At 39.1% G+C, this 24116-nt stretch overlaps 1 protein-coding gene across 1 annotated transcript; it reads right to left on the bottom strand.

The window, feature by feature from the left end:
- Positions 1–20019: 20019 nt before the first annotated feature.
- On the bottom strand, positions 20020–20433 carry LOC138892196 (uncharacterized). Its single transcript, XM_070175901.1, has one exon. It carries the CDS (start codon positions 20431–20433, stop codon positions 20020–20022), a length of 414 nt encoding a protein of 137 aa, XP_070032002.1.
- Positions 20434–24116: the final 3683 nt, after the last annotated feature.

Below are 24116 nucleotides of genomic sequence, written 5' to 3'. Positions count from 1 at the left end.
CTTTCTTTCTCCACAGGTACTTTAAAAATTTTAAAAGCAGCAAAAGCTTCAGATTTTTGGTTTAAGAAATAAACCCAAGTATTTCTACTAAAGTCATCAATGAATAGAAGAAACTATTTACTTTTACAAAAGGAAGGTGGATTGATTGGCCCACACACATCAGTGTGAACAAGTTGGAGTGGCATGGTTGCTCTTGACATGGACCCCTTCGGAAAACTCCTCCTTGCATTTTTTTCCAAGAAGACAAGCTTCACACAATTGATTGGGATGGTTGATTGATGGTATCCCATGCACCATGTTCTTTTCTCCCATTGATTTGAGCGCTTCTAAATTCAAGTGCCCAAATCTCATGTGCCAACAACATGATTCATCTTGCACATTAGCCTTCAAACACTTTGCATCAATTGTCTTAAGATTCAGAGAAAATAATCTATTCTTTGTCATATGCACTTTAGCAATTAGAATTTCACTTGAATCTCTAAGCCAAAGATGCATATTTTTTATGTGATATCATATCTCTTTTCAAGAAGTTGTCCCAAACTCAAAATATTACCTTTTAATTTTGACACATAATAAACATCTTGAATTAACTTGTGGCCACCATTTTTATATGAGATCAGAATCGTACCTATTCCTTCGATTTGAATCTTTGAGATATCTCCAAAGAATACATTATCTCTCACCATCTAATTGATCTCCACAAACTTTTCTTTGCATTCACACATATGATTGCTTGCTCCATTGTCCAAATACCAAGAGGTACAATCATCCATATCTTCTTCCTTGAGTGCTAACAATAATGTCAACTCATCTTTTTCTTTTTTGTTCTCAACAAGGTTAGCTTTCTCTTCAACATTGCTACGAAATTCTCAAGAGTAATAGATAAATTTATGACAATTATAACACTCAAATTTTGATTTGTCATACCTTTGTCCATTATTTTCTTGGTTGTAGCCACGTCCTCTTCCTCCTCTTTGTCCACGACTACGACCTCTAAATGTTTGGTGGATTTTAACTTCATTGTTGAAGTTGTTACCATTACTTCTTCCTCCTCCATGACCGCCGCGGCCTCGTCCCCGTCCATTCCCTTAATAGATCTTTTCACCTTTATAATCTTTGAAGGATGCCCGAGTTTTAAGAAGTTACTTGTCGCCTTTTGATCTTTTCTTCGTGGGCCTGTAAAGAACCCTCCAATTGATCCACCATCATTTTAGACTCCTCAATAACACACACCACAAAATCAAATTTAGGTGTTAAAGTACGAAAGATCTTTTCTACCACATGGACATCTTCTATGTCCTCCCCGTATCTTCTTAATTGATTCACAATAGCCTTCACTTTTGAACAATAATCCGAAATGCATTCGGATTCTTTCATTTTCAAAACTTCAAAATCAACCATTAGAGTTTGAAGTTTTACCTTCCTCACCTTGTCAACTCCTTGGAGAGAATTTATTTAAATCTCCTAAGCTTCCTTTGAGGTGGTAGCATCTGCCACCTTCTCAAACATGGCATCATCCAAACATTGATCGATGAGCGTGAGAGCTTGTTGATCCTTTTTCATTGTCTTTGCCAAGACATCTTTTTTATTTTGAGGCAGAGCTTCCTCATTATCGGGTTTTATATACCCTCTATCTTTGATTTCCCACACATCGAGGGAGCCAAGAATGGCTTTCATGCGTAGACACCATTTCTCATAATTATCTTTTATAGGACGGGGGTATTGAAAAGATAGCGGACCATTATTTTCCATGGCTCTGATACCACGTTGTTGGAAAAATAATATCCCGCCTAGGAATAATATCTGCGATAAATAACAATAACACAAGAGAGTAACAAATACACTAAATCTTTTAATGGGGCAAATTATAATACCCGAGCGGAGCAATATTACTACTATAATATTACAACATAGTAGTTTTAAGAGACTACTACAACTTTGAAAGAAAATAACACTCTTTATTTTAATTATCTCACTACAATATTATTCACACTCACTATTTATCTCACAGACTACGATCTGTGGATTACTCTCTCTAACTTCTGTTACTTCTCTCTGCTTTTTGGTATATTTGAAGAAGTGAGAGAGCTCCTCCTTTTATAGGAGCAAAATACGTAGCCTCCAAGAATGCTACAAGAGAAGTATTAATCTCCTCCACTTATTTTCAAACTTTGGCTCCAAGAAAGAGTTGCCAGCCAAGTTTTATTTCATAGGCACATGCCTATTTTGATGGGATGGACCCCATAATTTTGAGCTTCCAAAGAAATAATAAAATGAATTATTTCCAAACGAGCAACCGGTGCAAAACTTACATCATAATCAATACCGGCTTTTTGCTTGTATCCTTTGGCAACCAATCTTTCTTTGTACCTTTCCACCTTACCCTTGGAATTTTTTCTTCAACTTGTACCCCCATTTGACACCAATGGTGTTTTTGCCTTTTGGAAGTGTGGTTAATTCCCAAGTATCACTCTTCTTGATTTTCTTGATTTCTTCATCCATGGCATCTCTCCATTTGGCATTTTTGGCAGCATCTTCATAAGTTAAAGGCTCACCATCCACCAACAAATAAAAGTGAGTCAAATCATATAAATCTTTTCTACCACTTCCGTATTTTCATACAACTCACGAAAACTTTTAGTTTTCTTAGGCACTTCACTTGAAGAACTTGAACTTGACTCATTTTCTTTTTGAACTTGTGCTGGAGGTGTTGAAGGTGGTGTGATAGTCTGCTCCACAACTTCTTCATCAAAGAAAAGACTAAAAGATTAATCTTGCTCTTTAATTTTTCATTCCCAAGCATTATCTTCATCAAACTCAACATCTCTGCTTATAGTGACCTTGGCATTTCTTGGGTTATATAATTTATAACCTTTAGAACTTTGATCATAGACAATGAAAATATACCTATCACTTTTATCATCAAGCTTGGACCTCTTCTCATCCGGCACATGTGCATATGCAATTCTCCCAAAAACACGCAAATGAGCAACTTTGGGCTTGAAACCACTCCAAGCCTCTTGAGGTGTTTTGTCACGAATACTCTTGGTGTGACATGGATTTGATAAATACACTGCACAAGTAACTGCTTCAGCCCAAATTTTCTTTGGCATATTTTTGCTTTTCAACATACTCCGTGCCATGTTTAGAATAGTCCGGTTCTTTCTTTCTATGACGCCATTTTGTTGTGGTGATCTTGAAACAGTCAAAAAGTGACAAATTCTACTATTTTCACAAAAAACCTTGAATTCATTTGAAGTAAATTCTCCACCATTATCGGACCGCAATGACTTAACTTGATAGCCACTTTGTTTCTCCACCATGCTCTTGAATTTTTTAAAAGTATCAAATATCTCCGATTTCACCTTAAAAAAATACACCCAAGTTTTTCTAGAAAAATCATCAATAAAAATTAAAAAATAATTACTTTTACCAAGTGAACATGGCTTGATTGGTATGCACATATTCATGTGAATCAACTCCAATGGGCATCGGGCTCTAGTCAAAGACTCTTTAGGAAATCTTTTTCTTGCTTGCTTTCCAAAGAGACATGCTTCGCAAAGTTGGCTCGGATGATCAATAGTTGGCAATCCATTCGCCATGCTTTCTTTCTTTATCAAACTTAGACTATCAAAATTCATATGACCAAATCTCATATGCCAAAGCCAAGATGAATCTTTGGTACATGAAAGCAAACACCTTGGAACATCATATTGAAGGTTCAAAACCAAACATTTTATTATTAGCCATAGGAACTTTGGCTAAATATCTCCCATTTTCATCTCTCATGAATAACTTTTTATCTTTCAGATGAATATCATAATTTTTTTTCAAAAGTTGTACCAAACTTAAAATATTACTTTTCATCTCCGGTACATACAAAATATTAGAAATTAATTGGTGACTACCATCTTTCAAGCGAATTAAAATCGTACATTTTTCTTTGATTTTAACCCTCGAAGAGTATCCAAAAGAGATGTTGCCACCATTCAATTCTTCAAGCTCCACAAATAAATTCTCTTTCCACAAATATGGCTACTTGCACCGGAGTCAAGGTACCACTGATTTCTCTCTACACTTTCTTCTCTTTTGCAAGCGAGAACTAAAATACCATCACCATCTTCATTTTTGCTCTCCATAAAATTATTTTTTTCTTCCACATTATTTTTACATTCCCAGAAAAAATGACCAAATTCATGACAAGTAAAACATTCAATATTAGACTTATCATACCTTCCTTGATTTTGCCCCCATCCTCTACCTTCTCCACGACCTCTTCCTTGATTAGAGTCTTGGCTCCTATTTTTTTTATTTGGTGGTTGGTTACCACCTCTTCCTTTTCCACCACGACCTTGTCCATATCCACGACTTCTTCATTGCGAGCCACGCCTTTCATCTTTCTCCTTGAAAGAAAGTTTTGCTTGCAATGCTTGTTCAACCGATTCTTCTTTCGGTTTCTTCAGCTTTTCTTTATGTGCTTGCAAAGAACCCGTGAGTTCTTCAACGGTCATGGTATCCAAATCTTTGGACACTTCAATAGCCACAACAATATAATTAAATTTTGAATCAAAGAATTGTAGTATTTTTGCAACGACCCTATCATCACTCAAGTCTTCACCATATCTCTTCATTTGATTGACAATAGCCAAAAATCTTGAAATATAATCCGAAACGGATTCGGATTCCATCATATGCAATGATTCAAACTCTCCTCTTAAGGTTTGGAGACGTAAAAGTTTGAAGAATCTCCCATGCTTGCTTTGAGGTGGTTACATTTGCAACCTTCTCAAACATCTGGTCATGTAAATTTTGATGGATGAGAGTGAAAGCCTTTTGATATTTCTTTTTAAAGGCACCATCATCTTTCACTCCATCACCTCCAACTTTCACCGGTTCCCAAATATCATAGGCACCAAGCAAAGCCTTCATCAGGATACACCAATTTCCATAGTTCTCTTTTGTGAGCATAGGAACTTGAAATTGAGTTCCATTACTATTTGTCATTTTCTCTCCAAGTTTGGTTGTCTCTCAAACACACCGGTTCTGATACCACAATGTTAGAAAATTTGGGAGAGCAAGACAACACAAAAGAACACTCAAAACTCACAAAGAAGAAAGTGGAGGAAAGGATGATTTCTATTCAACTTGACTTGCTCCAAATGGCTAGGAATACATGAATATTTATAGGAGAAATCTTTCATGTATCTAGCCTACACTGCATGTGAACATAATAACTAAGTCCACACCTCACATCTTTCAAGGTACATGGATGACACCTCTAGATATAATAACAAACAACAAGTTGAAAATGATGAAACAACCGGAGGTTTGGAGTACCTGTTGGAAAGGCACAACTCTTCCTTTTTTTCACATATTAGAGAGAAAAAACATATTACTATATTTATGTTGTACAGAAAGCTCTTTTGATTATGATTATTTATTTGATGTAATTTGGAGCACTATGTCTACCCGCATAATCACAATTTGAAAAATAATGTCTGGCATGTGCATGGCACGGACATCACTTCTCTAGTTTCTAAATCTTTCCCTTTTAATGGTAAGCGATTATTTATACAAGCATATAGAAGCTAAACAAAGACTGAACATTAATAATAATATCTCTCTATCTTTGGGTTCTCTTTTATTCACTTTAGTATTTGTAAATTAAATTTGGGCTCTGTTACTATTTTCAAGAAAGATAAACAGAAAAATTGTTAAAATCTTTCAGTGATATCGGGCTAAATCCAAGTAACGGAATAAACCAAATTAAATTCTTAATGTATTAACTGTTGTGAAGTGAAGTTTATAGGGTTAGGTGATAGAACTATTTTAAGACTTAATGTGATTTGATTTCTATACAAAGGATTTGAATCTTCTGCACACTATCACTGATAGATAGCTTCAGTCTTTAGAGGTAGAGACGAGAGAGGAACAGCAAAGGCCGGAGAGAATTAGCACAAACCCACACCTGCACCGCACAGATTTAAAAAAATAGATTTTTACCATCTTATACACTATTTGAAACCTTATTACCCTCCCTACTCAAGTTTAAATTTAATTACATGGTCATATATAATTTACCAATTATATACAAATAAGTTTTAAATGAGTATCCCTTTATATTAGGAATTGAATAAGGAATATCAGTTATTTTCTTATCCCTTTATACTTGCTCACTCTCTCTCTCTCTCCGTCTCTTTCTCTTTTTTCCCCCAATTTTCTTCATTTGGTGTTCTCTGGTTTTTTATGCTTTCTTGTTGTATATAGTTTTAATGAAATTCATCAATGGATTTCAATCGTTTTAACTTAGCAATTTCCTTTCATGTTGTACAATTGGTGTTCAAATTGAAATTGTCAGTCAATAAATTTTGAAGGTGTTTGACTCTCCACCATTGACAGCCATTAAAAAGTTTTGAAGTTTTGAAATAGAATTTGGGTTTTCAAAAATTATTATTTGTTTGGATTGGGTGTTGTTACAAATAATTGAGAATATTGTTTGGAGTTTATATCTCAATTTTGAGGGTGTTTGGTGAAGATTAGACTTAATTTTGGCTGAATTTTAGATTGAAACAAGAAGAAGAAGAAGAAGAAGAAGAAGAAGAAGAAGAAGAAGAAGAATAAGAAGAAGAACACATGACATACAATATACTTACGAAATTGTAGTAAAGTTATAGTATAATTGTACGTAAATTGTATTCTGTTGTAGTTATATATTATTTTTTATTTAAATATTGTATGAAAGTTGAAAAATAGTTGTATAATGTATAAATCGTTGTATAAAATTTGTATTTAAGTTATCAATACTATATTTTTACATAAAATTGTTGATATGTATCAAAATTGTATCAAGAGAGAAAGTTTTAATTAGAATTTTAGAGAGGAAGAAACACACACCACATACAAAATATACAGATATAAAATATACAAAAGACATATTGTATAAAAATTATATTTTAGTTGTATGATATTATAGTTGTATTTAATTAGGTAGAAATAATGTATGAAAATTGTAGATTAGTTGTAAATAAGTGTATACTATATAGTTTGTTGTATGAAATTTATTTTTGGTATGTATGAAAATTGTAGATAAATTATAAATAAGTTGTATATTGTATAATTAGTTATATAAAATTTATTTTTAGTTTATATGATGTTGTAGATGTATCAAATTTGTATTAACTTTTTACGAAATTTATTTTTTAATTTATATATTGTTGTACCATATAAATTTATCATCTCTCTGTTCTACTTACGCTTCAACTCCAACTAATCTCGAGATCATTGATATATATGTCCTGTTTGCGAATTTCTGGGATGAACTAGGTGAAAAAGAAAAAGATAAGACAGTTATGAAAAGCAAGGATTCTGCAATTAAAGAAACAATTTATATTCCTTAAGGAAAACTATGCTGACAACTAAGGAATGCAAAATAAATCTGCAATTAAAAGGAATAATTGATATGCCAACTATGAAAACAACGCAACATTCAGATGCGTACTTGGCAAGAAAGGATATTGCATTTAAAGTTCTGAATTATCTTCATATGAAGCGTGGCTTCACTGCCCACGAATTTTGGCTTCAATTACGGGAATTTTGGGTGGAGAGAAGCAGCAGAGAATAGGAAAATTGAGGGGAGGAGAAAAAAAAAAAGGAAAATGGTGTAACTAAATCCCCTAATTTAAGGCACAAATAATGGATTATGAGCCTTTTAAGGTGGAATGTATATAATTTGTAAGTAATCCTTATTTAGGGCGGGTAATATACAAAATTAGAAAAAATTTAGTAAATAAGTTTCAGATATTGTATAGGAACGAAAAAATCCCTAAAAAAAATTATTTCGTCCCGCCCGCATATATCTAAACCGCACTGCCCCGCACCTACACCGCTCATTGCCATTGTGAGGCCTTTATTAGCGACAAAAATTATCAAACACGACCTGCATGGTTCCATAAGGCATAGTCAATACGATCTGCATGTGGTTTTATGTCTCGTGTTAATTTCTTTGTGCTCGTCTACAATGATTGGCCTTTGTATAGCATCGAAGTTAAGTTATTGGGTTACTTTGGTTGAAAAGAAATGGACTAATTGGGGAGCACTTACAGCATATCAAAGGTCAATAGCTTCTTGTTTCAATTACAAGCAGATAGGAGCGTTTATACAAGTTTTTGACATGTCAAATAACTAAGAATTTTTCTCTCAAATTTTCCGATCTGATATTCAACCATAGCAATACTTGCTTTCAAACGAACATTAGGACTCTAATTCCAAGCTGGTGCAATTTTCCTCATTTGTCCATGTTTACCCGTAAAACGGTACAATTAAATTTATACGTGATTTATAGACAAGTGAATCGATTTAGTCCAATAATAATAAATAAATTCAACAAGAATTTGATACTTAGCGCTGAAATCGAGATAATATAGTAGAAATCTTGATTCCGAGAGAAGAGCTTCCGGAGGCAGTAATGACAAGGTAAAGAAGCAAGAAAGTAAAATGTTATTGAGCTTTGAACAGAATATAGTGTATGCTTATCAGAAAATTCGTGTCCCTTACAATGGTTGTAGAGCTCACTATTTATAGTTGCACCTAGGGAACAAGGTCCTAGGATCACGCCCCTCTTTAATGACAATTATGAGGGTCATTGAAGAAATGAGTAACGGTAGGCAGTGAATGCCATATTCTCTATAACGGACCATGTGCTTAATGCTGTAGAATATTCTCCATTAAATGCTAATGGGTAACAGACATTTAATTCGCCTTTGTGTATACCATTTATTTTGGTAACAAATGAGGTTGCTGCCTTCGACCTTGATTATCTTCTGTCTTCGGCCCCCCGTGTCGATTTATCATGCAAGCATTAAATATGAGCATATTTTACTCTACACAGATAGTCCCCCTACTTTCTGGTGGCATAGCTTTGTGTCACCGGGAAGTTGGTAAAGATACCTTTCTTGACGGAAAATTCTCTGACCTCCTCCGAAAAGTTTCTGACGGTTGATTAGACGCATGTATCTCCGCATTTAATGCTTCGAACGCGCGTCATCCCACGATTCAACGCTACTTTTGCCGGTTATTGAGGTAATTATGACCATGATTTTAGCCGCCTATTCCTTTACTAATACGCATCAAACTTCTCCATTTACACTTTAAAATTTTCCAAACTTTCTCAAACTCTCTTTACTTAACTCGTACTTGTCTTCAATTTTCTCTAATCTTCTTCTTGAGCAAAAGAAAAAAAAAACTTTTCTCCCTTCTGGTAACAATGGCCTCTTCAAAAACCCTAGTTCTTCAAAGAACAAAGGTAAAGTTGATGATGTTGCTCCTCCTATGGTGAGCACCATCATTCCAAGGAATCGTGTCACAACTAAGGACTTTGAAGAGAAGTATCCTTTCGCTAACCCTTGCACGTGGGCCGTGGGTGTGTATCCTTCTTCCATCCGTCCTTCCAACATTCCTGCTGTGAAGGAAGACTACCATTGCCATGATTTAGAAATCATCGCTCCTGACTTGGTTGAGCGGATAACTTTACCTAGAAAGGGTTTCACGTATTTTTATACGTATCCCTTCACTTTGGGACCATTTTCTTTAAGTGGGGAGCTTGATTCCGTTATTGTGGAATTTTACATCTGTTACTAGGTATGCCTGGCACAAGTAAGCCATTCTGTGTGGAGGACATTTTCTTGTCTTAGGCGTCTATGTTAGGAGACGGGAGATGAGCTAACCCTGGCTCGATTAATGAACCTTGATTCCCCCAAGACTTTTCGAGGGGGAATGATAAATTTCAGCAAACGTGGCCATTATGCTCTACTAACTAGCATGGATGATGACGACGACCGTGGGTGGATGGAACGGTTCGTTGCAATTGCCACCAGGGACATCATACCGGCCATGACTCCATCCTTTCCGGACTTATGGAACCGTACTCGTAAGTTCATCGTTTGTCTTTTCTTCAAGTTTAAGATCACCCCATGTTGTTACTGATCCCTCTTCTTTTACTTATTTTAGCAACTCGATGAACTCCACCGAGGGTTGAAGGCTTGGACCACCGAGTCCAAAAGATTTTGGATGTAACTACGCCCTAGACCCGCACGTCGAAAGAACTGACCCTTAAATATGGGTGGAAGGCCAAAAATCGTGGTAGGTCGAATTCAACTTGTCTTTACCTTTCGTATAGGAAGATTGATTAACCTTTCTTTCCTGTTGTATTCAGGTCTACCCCAGGGCTTAGGTCTACCCAAATAGGTGTCTACGGACCCGCTTCTGGTGCAAGTGCTTCTTCTCGGAGTCCCCGGCCGGAGAATAAGCAACAAAAAAGGAGACGTTCCTCCGCGGCCGGGGAAAAAAATAAAAAGGCAAAGAATGTCACGCCCGAGTCATCTTCAGATGCTGTGGTGATGAGCATCGCACCCCAGCCGGCCATTGACACCGTGGTGATCGACGATGACGGAGAATCCAGTGATGAGGGGGTTTATCTACATAGAAGACGACGACCTTCATCGGCTCAACAGAATGCTCAATCTGTTGAGTTAGTTATACCAACCGAGGATGATGCCTCGGCACTCTAGGAGGGGAGTACGATATGGTAGAAAATGCTAACTCTCGCTTAAGAATCTTAGTCTTCATGCCCGGTACCGTGAGGTTGAGTATCAAGTCCCTTTCATCTTTGGTTGATGAGCAACCAACAACCAACACTGCGTTTGCCACAGCTACTTCTCATCCTACAATGCCATCAGCTTCATCTCCTTCATCACTAACTCTGCCTTCGCCACCAGTAACTGCTACATTATCTCCACCGACCGCAATTGCTCAAGAGGAGGATATCCCTCATCCCCAGTCTCCAGTTCATGGGAATTTGGGGCAAAAATTACTCTGCCCCCTCTAAAGAGCCCCAAAGGAGGAGGAGTGTCACCCTCTTGATATCTACCGGATTCCATCTGTTATCCCGGCCGGTGGAACTTGCTAATTATTTGAAGCCTTTGGCTTCAGAAAAAGATAGGAATAAAATACAAACTCTCTCGGGAGAGTGTTTGTTGAATAATTCCATGCACAATGCGGCGGCGGTATAATCTTTGTTTCCTTTGTTGTTTCTTCTATCTTTGTTATGGCAGGGTTTTGAGATTGTATTTTTGTTTTGCAGGCCAACTTCCTTGCCTTAGAGGGCCTTCAAAGGCTGATTCTTAATAAGGAGGAAACTTACCTCCAAGCGGGATCAACTATTGGCTGAGCAAAACGAGACTGATGCTCGCCTCTCAGAACTGGAAGCATGAACTGTTGAGGCAGTTGAGTTAGAGGCTCAGTTGTAGCAAAGCAAGCAAGAAGTAGTGACCCTTGGCCAAAAATCTGCCCTCTTAAGGGTTCAATTCTAAGAGGCTAGGGCCAAATGGGTTGAAGTCCATAATGTCATTCTTGTTGCATCCGATCATGAGGTTGCCTCTCTTGAAAGATTGAATAATTTGGAGGCAACCTTAAACTCCAAAGCTGAAAAAGCTACTGTTGCCGAAGAAAAGTATGCCCGGTTGGAAGAGAGGCATAAGAGGGTCATTAAACACAATAAAGTTTTCAACTCCACTGTACTTGACCTTGATGTCAGCCTCTAGGCTACTAGATCCGAGCGGGATAACTTTTTTGCCATGGTTGACCGACTTAAAGAAGAATTTCAGCGCCGAGCGGCTTCCCTCATTGTTGAAAAAACATATTCTATGTATAGTATGAGGAGAAAAAACTTGGAAGAGGCCAAAGCGGGTATCATGTTGAAGAAGAACCGAAAGGTGATGATGCTGAAGGCCAAGATATTGAGCCAGCGGCAGATCTTCCTACTTCTCTTGGGGGTGTAGATGCTTCTCTTCCTCCAGGTTCTGGAGATGCAGTAGCTTAGTTTTTGCTTTCTTTTCTTTCCCATATATTTGTACTTGTGACGTTTGGCATATTTATTGAGAATAGAAGCATCTTTTCATTTAATTATCGTGGCAGTTTTTCTCTTTGCGTACTTTCTGTTTAAGTATTGCACAAGCTTTCCTCTTTGGGTACTTTTTGTTTAAGTATACTCGCAAGTTTTTCGTGCCGATATATGCGAGGCTTCGGGTATATTTTTACCCGATAGTGTTTGGATTTCGGGCATAAGTTCTTCCGAAATCAACCCTTTAACGTGAGGGTTTCATAAGAGAGGGCCCTCTTATGTTTATGGTGCTCTTGAAGAGGACGTCTCCTGTTCATTACGGCACTAACATTTGAAGTACTTGTTTAACTTTCAAATGATAAAATTAATTCATCGTTCAAATAAGAAATACGATAGAAATAAAAGGACTTTACTTTATTCCTTCCATTTTCAAAAGTACAAAGTATTCGTTATGCTAAAAAGAAACTGCCATTTCTTGTGGCTAACTTGTTTCTATGGGGCTGGCCGTGCAGTCCCCGATCCCGATGATACAATTTTATTTCCAGGTTTCGTATTCCGATTGATGTGACAGTCATTGTTGCGATTGATCTCGTCCAATTTCACTCCTCACTTTGAGGTTATGAAAACGGTCGATGCAATAGTAATACCCAACAAGAGTCGAGGTCAAATTCCGCAGGGAGTTATATGAATGGGTGTTAGTAGTATATATCTTAGTGCGTGAGTTTGTATATCTAAATTTGCACTTCAGCAATATCTGGTTTTGTTTAAAAATCTAAACTAAACTACGATTGAGATTCAAAGAATGAAACTAGGAAATTATTTTTATTGTTTTCCAAATGATATAAAAGGCCTAGGTCTATGACCTTCACCTAGGTGTTTGCCTAATGGGTTATAAATTTTAAAGCTTGTTTTATTGGTCGGGGTATATTATAGCTATCAACACTCATGTACCCACTCAATACCTCTCGGTCAGAGAGTGATTTTGCTCAATTTGGCTTTCTCAAGTCCAAATAGGTATTGAACAAAATAGTTGATAAGAAGTTCAAGTCGAGTTTTACTATCTCTAGGTTCAACCCTTTAATTGGGCTTATCAATATATCGATTGACCCAATTTCTTACTAGCCATGTTTTCCTAGACTGTGTCTCTCTTTCTCAAGTAGAGACTAAGTCAAATAGGCATGAATTAATATTTGCACCCGTTAATTTTTTAAATAAAAACAAGAACAAGTCTAGATAATAAACATATAACCATAAACAAGCAATAAATCAAATACCCATTAAGTTTACATACTAGGGTTGAGTCACAAGCCTAGTGAAAATTTAGCTACTTATGCTTAAACTAGAAGAAACAGGAGAAAAAATGATTAAACCCATATTGATAATTAAAATGATGAAATTAATATTCAAAAAGCTCAAAATAACAAAAACTACTAAAAAGAGTAAAAGAAATTGTCTACTGTAGCAGCTTATATAAAAAGTTGACCTAAAAAAGTGAAACTCTTCTATTTATATAAAGCTAGAATTTTCGGACAAAAATGCCCTTTCGGAGGTTCTGCGGCCGCACAATTTCATGTGCAGTCCGCACTTTGCTTCAGCTTGAAAAGGTTGGAAATCTGTGGCCGCATAATAATAAAGTGCGGCCTCACTGCCCTCTTTCTGCGGTCCGCACAATAATGTCTGCGACCGCACTTTGTTTTTCTATGGTCCGCACATGGAATTATGCGGTCGCGTAGCTCTTCTTCTGCAGTCGCACAATAGTTATGCGGTCCGTACTTGTGTTGGACTGGAGGTGCAGGTTCTCTGAACTTTTGCTCTGACCCAGCTTCTGTGACCGCACAATTCGTGTGCGGTCCATATCTTGCAACATTCTCTAATGGAATTGCTTCACGACCTGCGGCAGCAGATGATATTCTGCGGTCCGCACTTTGAGATTTTGTGCCTTTTTTTGTCCTTGAGTTCAGATTACTCCTTCTTGAGTTGGATTTCATCTCGGGAGCTCATCTTCCAATATTACTGCAATTAAGTATATTTCATCAATTTTTGGGAACACAATTAAGCGCTTTTGGACTAAAACGAAAGCTAAAAGGCGCTAATAAGTAGTCAAAATGCCCACTTATCAACTCCCCCAAACTTAAGCTTTTGCTTGTCCTCAAGCAAATAAAGTAGTTCCCTCCTCCACAAGTTAAGATCCATTCCAGCTAATCAAAGGTGAATCAATCACACATCAATTGGGACCAACAATTACCTACGACACTTATGAATTATCAACAAGGCAACAAGTTAAACTTTTAAGCACGAATGGTTCTAATGTGACACTTGAGCATCAAGAGTTAACTTTATTCATCAAGAAAGCTTGATCTTTCATGTAGGTCATTGTGGATCCCAAACTCCTCCCCCTCTACTCTCCGTTTTGCCTATCTCACTTAAGAATATAGCACTCTATTCAAAGATTTGAGAAAGGTTCATTCATCTCTCTTAAAAGAATGTCGCAAGTACGGCTTTAAGTACCATAGGCTTGCCCCTCATGTAAATCACCGCTAATGTAAGCTTACTCGGCTTGAAATCACGTAGGGTGTTTTCGGGATGCAATAAAGGCTTTTGGACTAAGGTTGTATAAGCTATGATAAAACGAGTTCACCTTTCCTTAAGCATCCCATTTTCTTTTATCGGCTCATACTTTTGCCAACTCTTTGAGGCATTTTCTTTTCCTTAGGGGAACTAGAGAGACTTAACATCACTCTTTCTTGGTCATGATATTCATTTTTTCCTTCTTTTCTTTTTCCATGCTTCGCATCATTACTTTTCTTTGATTTCCTTCAACTTTTCAACTTATTCACTTTTTTTTGCATTTTTCTTTTTGTTCTTTTTTTTTACCTTTCCTTTTCCTCATTTCTTTTCTCTTTTGTCTTGATACCTTTTTCAAACTCCTCGTCTCTCCCCCATACTTATGTTTTTAGCCAGTTGTTTTGCAAAAGTGTTAAGGAAAGCTCGGGTGCTAAGAGAGGGTCATGACAAAACGGGTAAAGGCTTGTAACATGGTTGTCAAGTGAGAAAGGTTTTAAGATCAAATGGGTTGACTAGGGATAACAACATTGGTAGGCAATGAAAAATTTCAAGCGGGTCAAGGAGAGCCTACAATCACTTCTCAAGCCAAGCAAGACTTAAAATTTTGCCTAGAAACACATTCTGGGCAAGTTCTAGACCATTCGCACCGGTACTTGGACTAGCAACAACAACATCTCACCTCTCATGCAGCTGGATTGTTAAAGAGGATAGAGTCGAGGGCCCACAACGACCATATTCAAGATTGAGAATCACTATGGTTCGATTAACCACTTGATGATTGCCTAAGTTAACACAAGAGTCAAAAGGTCACTAACTAGAGCTATTTCTTTTCAAAAACCTTATTTTTAACCATAAGCATGTAGTTAAGTGTGTTGGTACCAAGTGAAGAATGTTTGAATCTTCGATCATGACTCAATTAGGTCTTTTTATTCATTATTACTACTATTCTTACCCAAATACCAAAAACGGACTTAATCCCTTAAAAAGATTGTCACGCCATCCATCATTGGGAAGGGTCACCCGGTTCACACAAAACACCTTTTGGAAAGAACCGTGGCATTAAGAAAACCAAAGGCTTATTATCCACTAAATTATTAAAAAAACTATTAAAGCAAAAAGAAGCTACTAATTCAAAAATCAAATCCAAAAGAAGCTACTAAGTCAAATGGAAGACAAACAAAAAGATAAAGATGCTATAAAACAAAAATTATTGAAAGCTAAACGAATATACATAATGAGAGAATAGAGATAATATATATATATAATGATAAAAGAAGAAGAATATAGTACTAAGTTAATTAAAGGCCAAATGTGTCATAGTTATCAAAATACATAATCAAAATCATCAAAATGTCAAAGAAACTCCACCCCCTGAATAAAAATAAGCATTATCCCCAATGCTTAATAAAATAAGAGTATAAGAAGGGTGAGAGTGAAGAAAACTCCCTATGGCTCTGTGGCCATCTCTGTATCCCCAGCAGTGGCACTGACCTCAGTCTGCAATTGGATCTCATCATCCTCAAGTCCGAGAGTAGCTGGGTTGGTGAACATCTGACGGACTGCCTCAGTAGTGTCAGCATCAAGGTCTGGCTCCTCAGACTGGCCAGCTACTGTGGTGGGCTCTGTGGGAACTGGGCCTAGGTGGTGCAGATCTATCAACATGTCGAATGGAATGTCTCTGGTTGCTGCAAGCTTGGTGACCTGGCGCCGAAGCATATCCACTAATTTCTTCGAACCCTGTGACTTCCGCATATTCTTTACTTCTTTTCCTAATTCTTCAATCACGGACCCATGTTGTACCAGAGTAGCCATGATAGTGTTCTGGTTTTTCAGGATCTTCTTCAATGTTTCGTCGACTTTGGGAGGAATCTGGGGTGCCGTGGAGGATGACTGTGTTGCAACCTAACTAGATATGTCAGCCAGCTTTGCAGTAGCTATTTGCATCCAGTTGTTAAGGCTCGCCAGTGTCTGGAAGACTCGCAGCGCAGAGAGTGGAGCAATGGCATCGGTACCGGCTTCAAAGACAGGGAGGGAGGTACTGAGGCAAAAGGTGGAGGAATGGCATCTGCACTGGAAGAAGACTCTGCTAAATTGGATGGCATATCAGTTGTCTATGTACCCACCACCGATGGCTCATCATACTGGACTAGGTGGTAGTCAGCTGACCCTTTCTCTTGGGGTTGTGTGCATCCATCAGAGAATACCAAGAGAAGAGCTTCTTTGCTCGAACCTTCATGTCATAGTCTCTGGGATCTACCTGTGCATTCGTAAGGTACTCAGTGATGGTGTTGGGCTATGGGTAGGAAGTATCAGCCTGCCTAGCGATCACTGACATGTTGGTGGACATCACGACACCCACATTGATCGGGCCATAATAGAGGCGACTAAAACTGTCCATGGAATAGGTAAGTTTGTCTCGTTCTGGCATAGGTCTAATCTGCTGCATACGAAGGTCTGCCATCCCTTCGCCTCAAAATTTAGGGTGTTCCGCTGAATAGGAACCCCTGTAGTGATCCATGGTGGTGGTGGCCCCGGGGCTGCAAGAAGCTCAGCTAGCCAAGGGCGAGTTGCGTCAGCCATCGCCAGCTTCTCCAAGTATTGCACTGGCTCCACATCCTCAAGCCCCAAGCAGGAGTTTAGTGTGATCTGGTCGAACCACACCTTCAGATTTCTCACTTTTGTAACTTTGGTCCCTTTCTTGATATGTGCCACATTTGAATGTTTTCCCAGACCAAGTATTCCTTTGCATCCATAACTGACTGGGTAAACCACATCCACCCCTTTCTCTCTCGGAACTGCCTCAACACTTCTGAATTGTACTTGTCAAGATCTCTAAGTTGGAATTGTCGCTCAAGATTGAGCGATCTCACCGGCCACCAATAAAGGAAACTAGTGAAGGCAGCCAGACTCACAAACCGGTCCTCCTAGACCTCTTTCTTCTTCGACCTCTCAAGGCCAGCAACTGTGGTATCACCTCCTTTACCATCGTCCGTAATATTATCCACAGCAGTTGCTGGTGCTTCAGGGACAGGTGTAGAAGAGGGCTCTGAAGCCTTATTTGCACTCTCCGAACCCTCGGAAGTGCTACATGATGAGATAGGTTCGTCTCTAAGTTGGTACCTTCCCTGCGACTGCTGTGGGTGTGATTGAACCACAGGCTGCTCTTGCACTGAGTCACCCTCCGATGCTTCCCGTGATGAGGCATATGTACTAGATTCGGAGGGCTCAGGTTGTCTTCCTCGGCTTATTGTGGCTTTCTTGTTGATTACCCTTTGGAGGGCGAGGGGTAAATTGCTTTTGCCTCTACCTATGGAAGGCTCACCCCTTCCCTTTGACGTGTCACCACGACCTCGAGATCTGACCATTTTCTGTAACAAGCAACAACAGAAGTCAGTTGTAATTCAATTGAACACAGACAATGATCACAGTGTAAAACTAGAGAGCACGGTGGGGAAGTGTGGTCCGCACAATTGCAAGTGCGGCCGCAGACTGGGTTGTGCAAACCGCACAATTTGGAAGTGAGGCCGCAGTGATAAAACTGCGGTCCGCACAATTTTGAGTGCGATCGTACATCTGAAGTGAGGTCCGCACAATTTTTATTGCGGCCGAACATTGGATACCTCAAAATAACAACTCTCTGAAGATAAAGATTGGTCTGATCTACGGCCGCACACATATTTTTGCGGTCGTAGTGGAATTTTTGCGGTCCGTATAATTTCAAGCGCGGTACGCAGAATCATGCTTCACCAACTGCCCTAATCTCCACTTCTGCGGACCGCACAATTTCTTGTGCGGCCGCAGATTTCAAAATTAAATCGGGTAGACTTTCTAAGGGTTACAATTTTTGCATAAATTCGACTTGGTAATAGCAATAAAACATGATAATCAAGATACCCATTCCCCAAATAGCAATTAAGAGTTGACTCAACACAATTTAAACCCCCACATAGACATAAAATTAACCTCTAGTGATAAATGGCCTAAAATAACTAACACATTGTAAATTAAACTAAGAAAATTGAAGAATCCTATAAGTGATTTGAGCATACCAGATTTGAAGTAATGCAGATGAGTGATCATAGATGTTAGGCTTGAGAACAACTATTTTAGCAAGAAATATCAATTTTTACGAATTTGAGCTCAGAGAGGGAAAAAGTCAAACAGTAGCCCCACAAGTACTATTTATACTGAAGGGCCAAACTTAAGGGACAAGAGAGCGAGTGCGGCCGCAGAATTAGTTTTGTGGTCCACACTCTGCTACCTGGTAGTTCAATTGCCTTTGATCATCTGCGGTCCACAGATTAAGTTATGCGGCCGTAGATTTTGATGCGGACCGCAGATTTCGTTGTGCGGCCGCACTTTGGCTGTTTCTCTGAAAAACAAACTTCAGAGAGTTTGTATTTTTCATCTCAATTTGTGCGGTTCGCACAAGATTTGTGCGGCTGCAGTTGCCTTCTACTGTAGCATTCAAAATTGTGCGGTCCACACTTTTTCCATACTTACCCAATTTTTCTGAGCACAGTTCCTTTAAAGCACACTCAGTCCTGCAACACACTTCAAATCCAGTTAGCACAAAATAACACCTATCTATAAAAGAATAAGAGAAAAAGAAAATAAACATGGGTTGCCTCCCAAGAAGCGCATGATTTAATGTTGCGGCCCGACGCAGATTACTATCACTTCAAATGAATCACTGCCACCACGTGGCCATCATCAGCTTGTCCCAAATAATGCTTTACCCGTTGACCATTGACTCGAAATACCTCATCATTTTTGTTCTTCCAGTCCAATGCACCAAAAGGTGTCACACCTACAATTTCAAAGGGACAACTCCATTTGGATTTCAGCTTTCCGAGAAGCATCTTCAATCGTGAATTAAACAACAAAACAAGATTGCCCACCTTGAACTCCTTGTTTTGGATGTATTTGTCATGAAGGTACTTCATTTTCTCTTTGTACAAGGACAAACTTGCACATGTATGGTATCGGAACTCATCTAATTCATTCAATTGTGCAACCCGCAAGTTAGCGGTTGCATCCCAATCAAGATTTAACTTCTTTAAAGCCCACATGGTTTTGTGCTCGAGTTCCACCGGAATATGACAAGCTTTGCCAAACACCAACCGGTATGGACAGATCCCGATAGGAGTTTGGAAAGTAGTCCGATAAGCCCATAGTGCATCATCAAGCTTCTTTGACCAATCTGTCCGGTTAGCATTCACTGTTTTGGACAAGATACTCTTTGTCTCCCGGTTAGAGACTTCCACTTGACCGCTAGCTTGAGGATGATAGGGAGTTGTAACTTTATGAGTGACACCATACTTGCTAAGCAAGGTGTCAAAAGCCTTGTCGCAAAAATGCGCCCCCTCCCCATCGCTTATGATAGCGCGCGGAGTACCAAATCTTGTGAAAATATTCTTCTTCAAAAATTCCACCACACTTCTCACTTCATTGTTAGGTAGAGCAACGACCTCAACCCATTTAGACACATAATCAACCGCGACCAAGATGTAGGTGTTTCCACAAGAACTCACAAAGGGACCTATGAAGTCAATACCCTACACATCAAAGATATCAATTTTTAAAATGGTAGTGAGAGGCATTTCATTCTTCTTTGAGATTCCACCAGCCCGTTGGTATTCATCACATTTTTTCACCATATCACTTGCATCTTTGTAGAGAGTGGGCCAATAGAAACCGCAACTTAGCACTTTAGCTATCGTTCTTGCTCCACCATGGTGACCACCATAAGACGAAGAGTGACAAGCTTCAAGAATAATATTTTTCTCTTCATCCGGTACACATCTTATAATTACCCCATCCATGCAAATCCGAAAGAGGTAAGGCTCGTCCCAATAATAATCTTTACAATCTCGTTTGAGCTTCTTCCTTTGATTTGAAGAGAACTCATCCGGGATGATTCCACACACAAGGTAGTTTACTAGATCGGCGAACCATGGCATCTCCTTCATTGAAATAGCCAATAGTTGCTCATCGGGGAAGGAGTCATTGATTTCAAGGCCATCATGCAGCCTCCCCTCATCCTCCAAACAAGACAAGTGGTCCGCCACTTGATTTTCACTCCCTTTTCGATTTTGGATGTCAATATCAAACTCTTGCAACAATAGCACCCATCTCATCAACCAATCTTTTGAATCTTTCTTGCTCATAAGATAGCAAAGTGCTGCATGATCTGTATTAATAATAACCTTTGCACCCATCAAGTATGGGCAGGAATTCTCAATAGCAAACACAATGGCAATGAGATATTTTTCGGTAACGGTGTAATTGACTTGGGAATCATTCATAGTCTTACTAGCATAGTAGACCGGATGAAAAATCATGTTGATACGTTTTCCCAAAATTGCTCAAACCGCTACATCACTAGCATCGTACATAAGCTCAAAAGGAATACTCTAATTAGGAATGGTGATGATATGAGTTGTTGTAAACTTGAACTTGAGTAATCCAAAGGCTCTCATGCAATCATAATTGAAGTGAAATTTAGCATCTTTCTCCAAAAGCATGCACAAGGGGTTCACCACTTTGGAAAAATCTTTTATGAAGTGCTGGTAGAACCTTGCGTGACCCAAGAAACTTCTCACTCCTTTCACGGATGTTGGAGGTGGAAGTTTAGAAATTACCTCTATTTTCGCCTTGTCGACCTCAATGCCCTTCTTTGAAATTTTGTGGCCAAGGACACTGCCCTCCTCCACTATGAAATGGCATTTCTCCCAATTCAACATCAAGTTCGTTTCTTCACACCTTGCCAATACTTTATCCAAATTTGCCAAGCAATCATAAAAGGAATCCCCGACTACCGAAAAGTTATCCATGGAGACTTCAAGTCCTCTACCATATCCGTAAAGATCGCCATCATACACCATTAAAAAGTGGTCGATGCATTGCACAAGCCAAATGGCATACGCTTACCATTTGGGACAAGTGAAAGTTGTTTTCTCTTGATTTTCCGGGGCAATAAGGATTTGATTGTTGCCCAAATATCCATCTAGAAAGTAATAGAACGCCCGTCCGGCCAACCTATCAAGCATTTGGTCAATAAAGGGTAGTGAGAAATGGTCTTTCCTTGTGACTTTGTTTAGCTTACGATAGTCCATACACACTCTACACCCGGTCACCGTTCTTGTTGAAATCAACTCGTTCTTATCATTGGTGACTACAGTTATGTCGCCTTCTTCGAAAAACATTGCACTGGAGAAGTCCACGAACTATCAGAAATGGGGTAGAAACCACTTTATGATCTCCTTTTTGACCACGTCTTGCATGGCTTCATTGAGTCTCCTTTGCTGTTCAATTGAAGGTTTGGCATATTACTCCAAGTTAATATTGTGCATGCAAAATGCGGGGCTTATTCCCCGAATATCCGCCAAAGTCCACCCAATAGCTTTCTTCCTCTTGTGGAGCACCGCCAATGTAGAGTCAACCTGCGCGGTAGTCAAACAAGAGGAAAGAATAACTGATAAAGTAGAACAAAGGGCAAGGAATTCATACCTGAGATGTGGAGGCAATGGCTTCAACTCTAAGATAGGAGGCTCTTCAATGGAAGGCTTTGTAGGAGGAATTTTCCTATTCTCAAGATCCAAGGAAAGCTTCCGGGGTGCATCGTTATACGACCCCATTCCTTGCAAAGAATTAATACATTCCATGAAGCCATCCATCTCGTCATCATCAAAATTTGACAAGACGGCCTCCAACATGTCACCCACATTAATCGTGTCACTTGTATCATCAATAATCACATCAGTCACCAAGTCCATGAACGAACACACTTCATTGCTATTCGGTTGCCTCATAGATTTGCACACGTGGAACACTACCTTTTTATCACCCACCCGAAAAATGAGGTCACCGACTTCCACATCAACAAGAGTCTTCTCCGTAGCAAGGAAAGTTCTACCAAGAATAATCGGGACCTCATAGTCCAATTTATAATCAAGAATAACAAAATTTGCCGGGAGAATAAACTTGTCAACTCGAACCAATACATCCTCAATCACACCCAACGGTCTCTTCATTGTACGATCGGCCATTTGTAATCTCATAGATATGGGTCTTGGTTGCCCAATTCCCAATGTCTTGAAAACCGAATAGGGCATCAAATTGATACTTGCCTCAAGATCACAAAGAGCGTTTGCAAACTCGGCACTTCCAATGGTACAAGGGATTGTGAAAGCACCGGGCTCTTCCAACTTAGGAGCCATAGAATGCACAATTGCACTTGCTTGGTGAGTGACTTTGATAGTTTCAAAATTCATCGACCGCTTCTTTGTCACCAAGTCCTTCATAAACTTTGCATATCCGGGCATTTTCTCCAAGACTTCAACTAATGGCATATTTATCGAGAGATTCTTCATCATATCAATGAACTTTTTGAATTGATTCTCGCCATTTTTCTTGGCAAGCCTTTGAGGATAGGGAGGAGGTGGCTTAGGCAATGGTGCCTTAGCTTTTTGCACTACCGGTTCCGGTATGTCAATCACATGATCTCTAGATGGGTTCATATCCTCTTGAGTCTCTTCAATCGTGTCATCAATATCAATCCGCACTTCCTCATTTGCATGCACAACATTGTTTGGGATCTCCTCTTCCTCTACCAGTTGCTCATCATCCACAAATTGCCTTTAACTTGAGGTAGGGGCATTCCCACCTCTTCCACTTATTGTATTAACATCCATGGCATGCCCCGTATTGTTCCCACCCTTCAAATTCACCACCATATCACTTGGTAGTGCCCCCTTAGGATGAGAATTTAAAGCTTGAGAGATTTGACCCATTTGCACTTCTAAGTTTCGGATTGACGTGTTGTGTGAAGCAAGTTGGGCATCAGAATCGGCATTCTTCTCCATCATTTTCTTGAACATGTTCTCAATACGACTCATGTCATTGTTGGAGGAACTAGGACCATGAGAAGGATAAGGAGGTGGGTTGCTCGGTTATTGATTCATCGGGGGCCTTTGAAAACTCGACCCCCGATTTCCTTGGTTGTTGTTCCACCCGCCTTGGTTGTTGCCTCCCCAATTGCCTTGATTGTTATTGTTTTGCCAATTCCCTTGGTTATTGATTCCACTCCAATTGCCTTGATTGTTTCCACTATTCTAATTACCTTGGTTGTTAGAATTCCAATTGCCTTGATTATTTGAAGGTCTCTATTATTGTTGACTAGGGTCTTGGAAGTTGTTTCTTTGCCCTTGAAAGTTGTTCACATATTGGACCTCTTCGTCTTGATCATTGTAAGAATCACCTTGATCAAATCCACTATCATCTTGCACAAGATTATCCACTCTTTGTTGCACTTGTGGACTTCTTGTTTTTCTCTTGTTTACCATCATATTGACTCCCTCCATAGTATTAACTTGCCTCGGGTTTTGTACTTGTTGAAGTTGAGCCTTTTCCAATTGGTTCATGGTATTTGTCAACTCGGCTATGGTTTGTCCATGGTCATGTAACTCTTTATGAAGAAGAATCACATTTGGATCACCTTGTGGAACATTGGCTATAGATTGCCACGCCGATGAAGTGTCTACCGTCTCATCCAAAATATCACACACCTCCACATAAGGCGTAGTCATGAAGTTCCCACCAGCAAGTTGGTTCACTACACATTGGTTGGTGGTATTGATCCCCCGATAGAAAG

This window comes from Nicotiana tomentosiformis, chromosome 5 (genome assembly GCF_000390325.3).
Source record: "Nicotiana tomentosiformis chromosome 5, ASM39032v3, whole genome shotgun sequence".
NCBI lineage: Eukaryota > Viridiplantae > Streptophyta > Magnoliopsida > Solanales > Solanaceae > Nicotiana > Nicotiana tomentosiformis.
The sequence above is the reverse complement of the archived record's forward strand: the minus strand, read 5'-3'. Positions and strand labels throughout refer to the sequence as shown.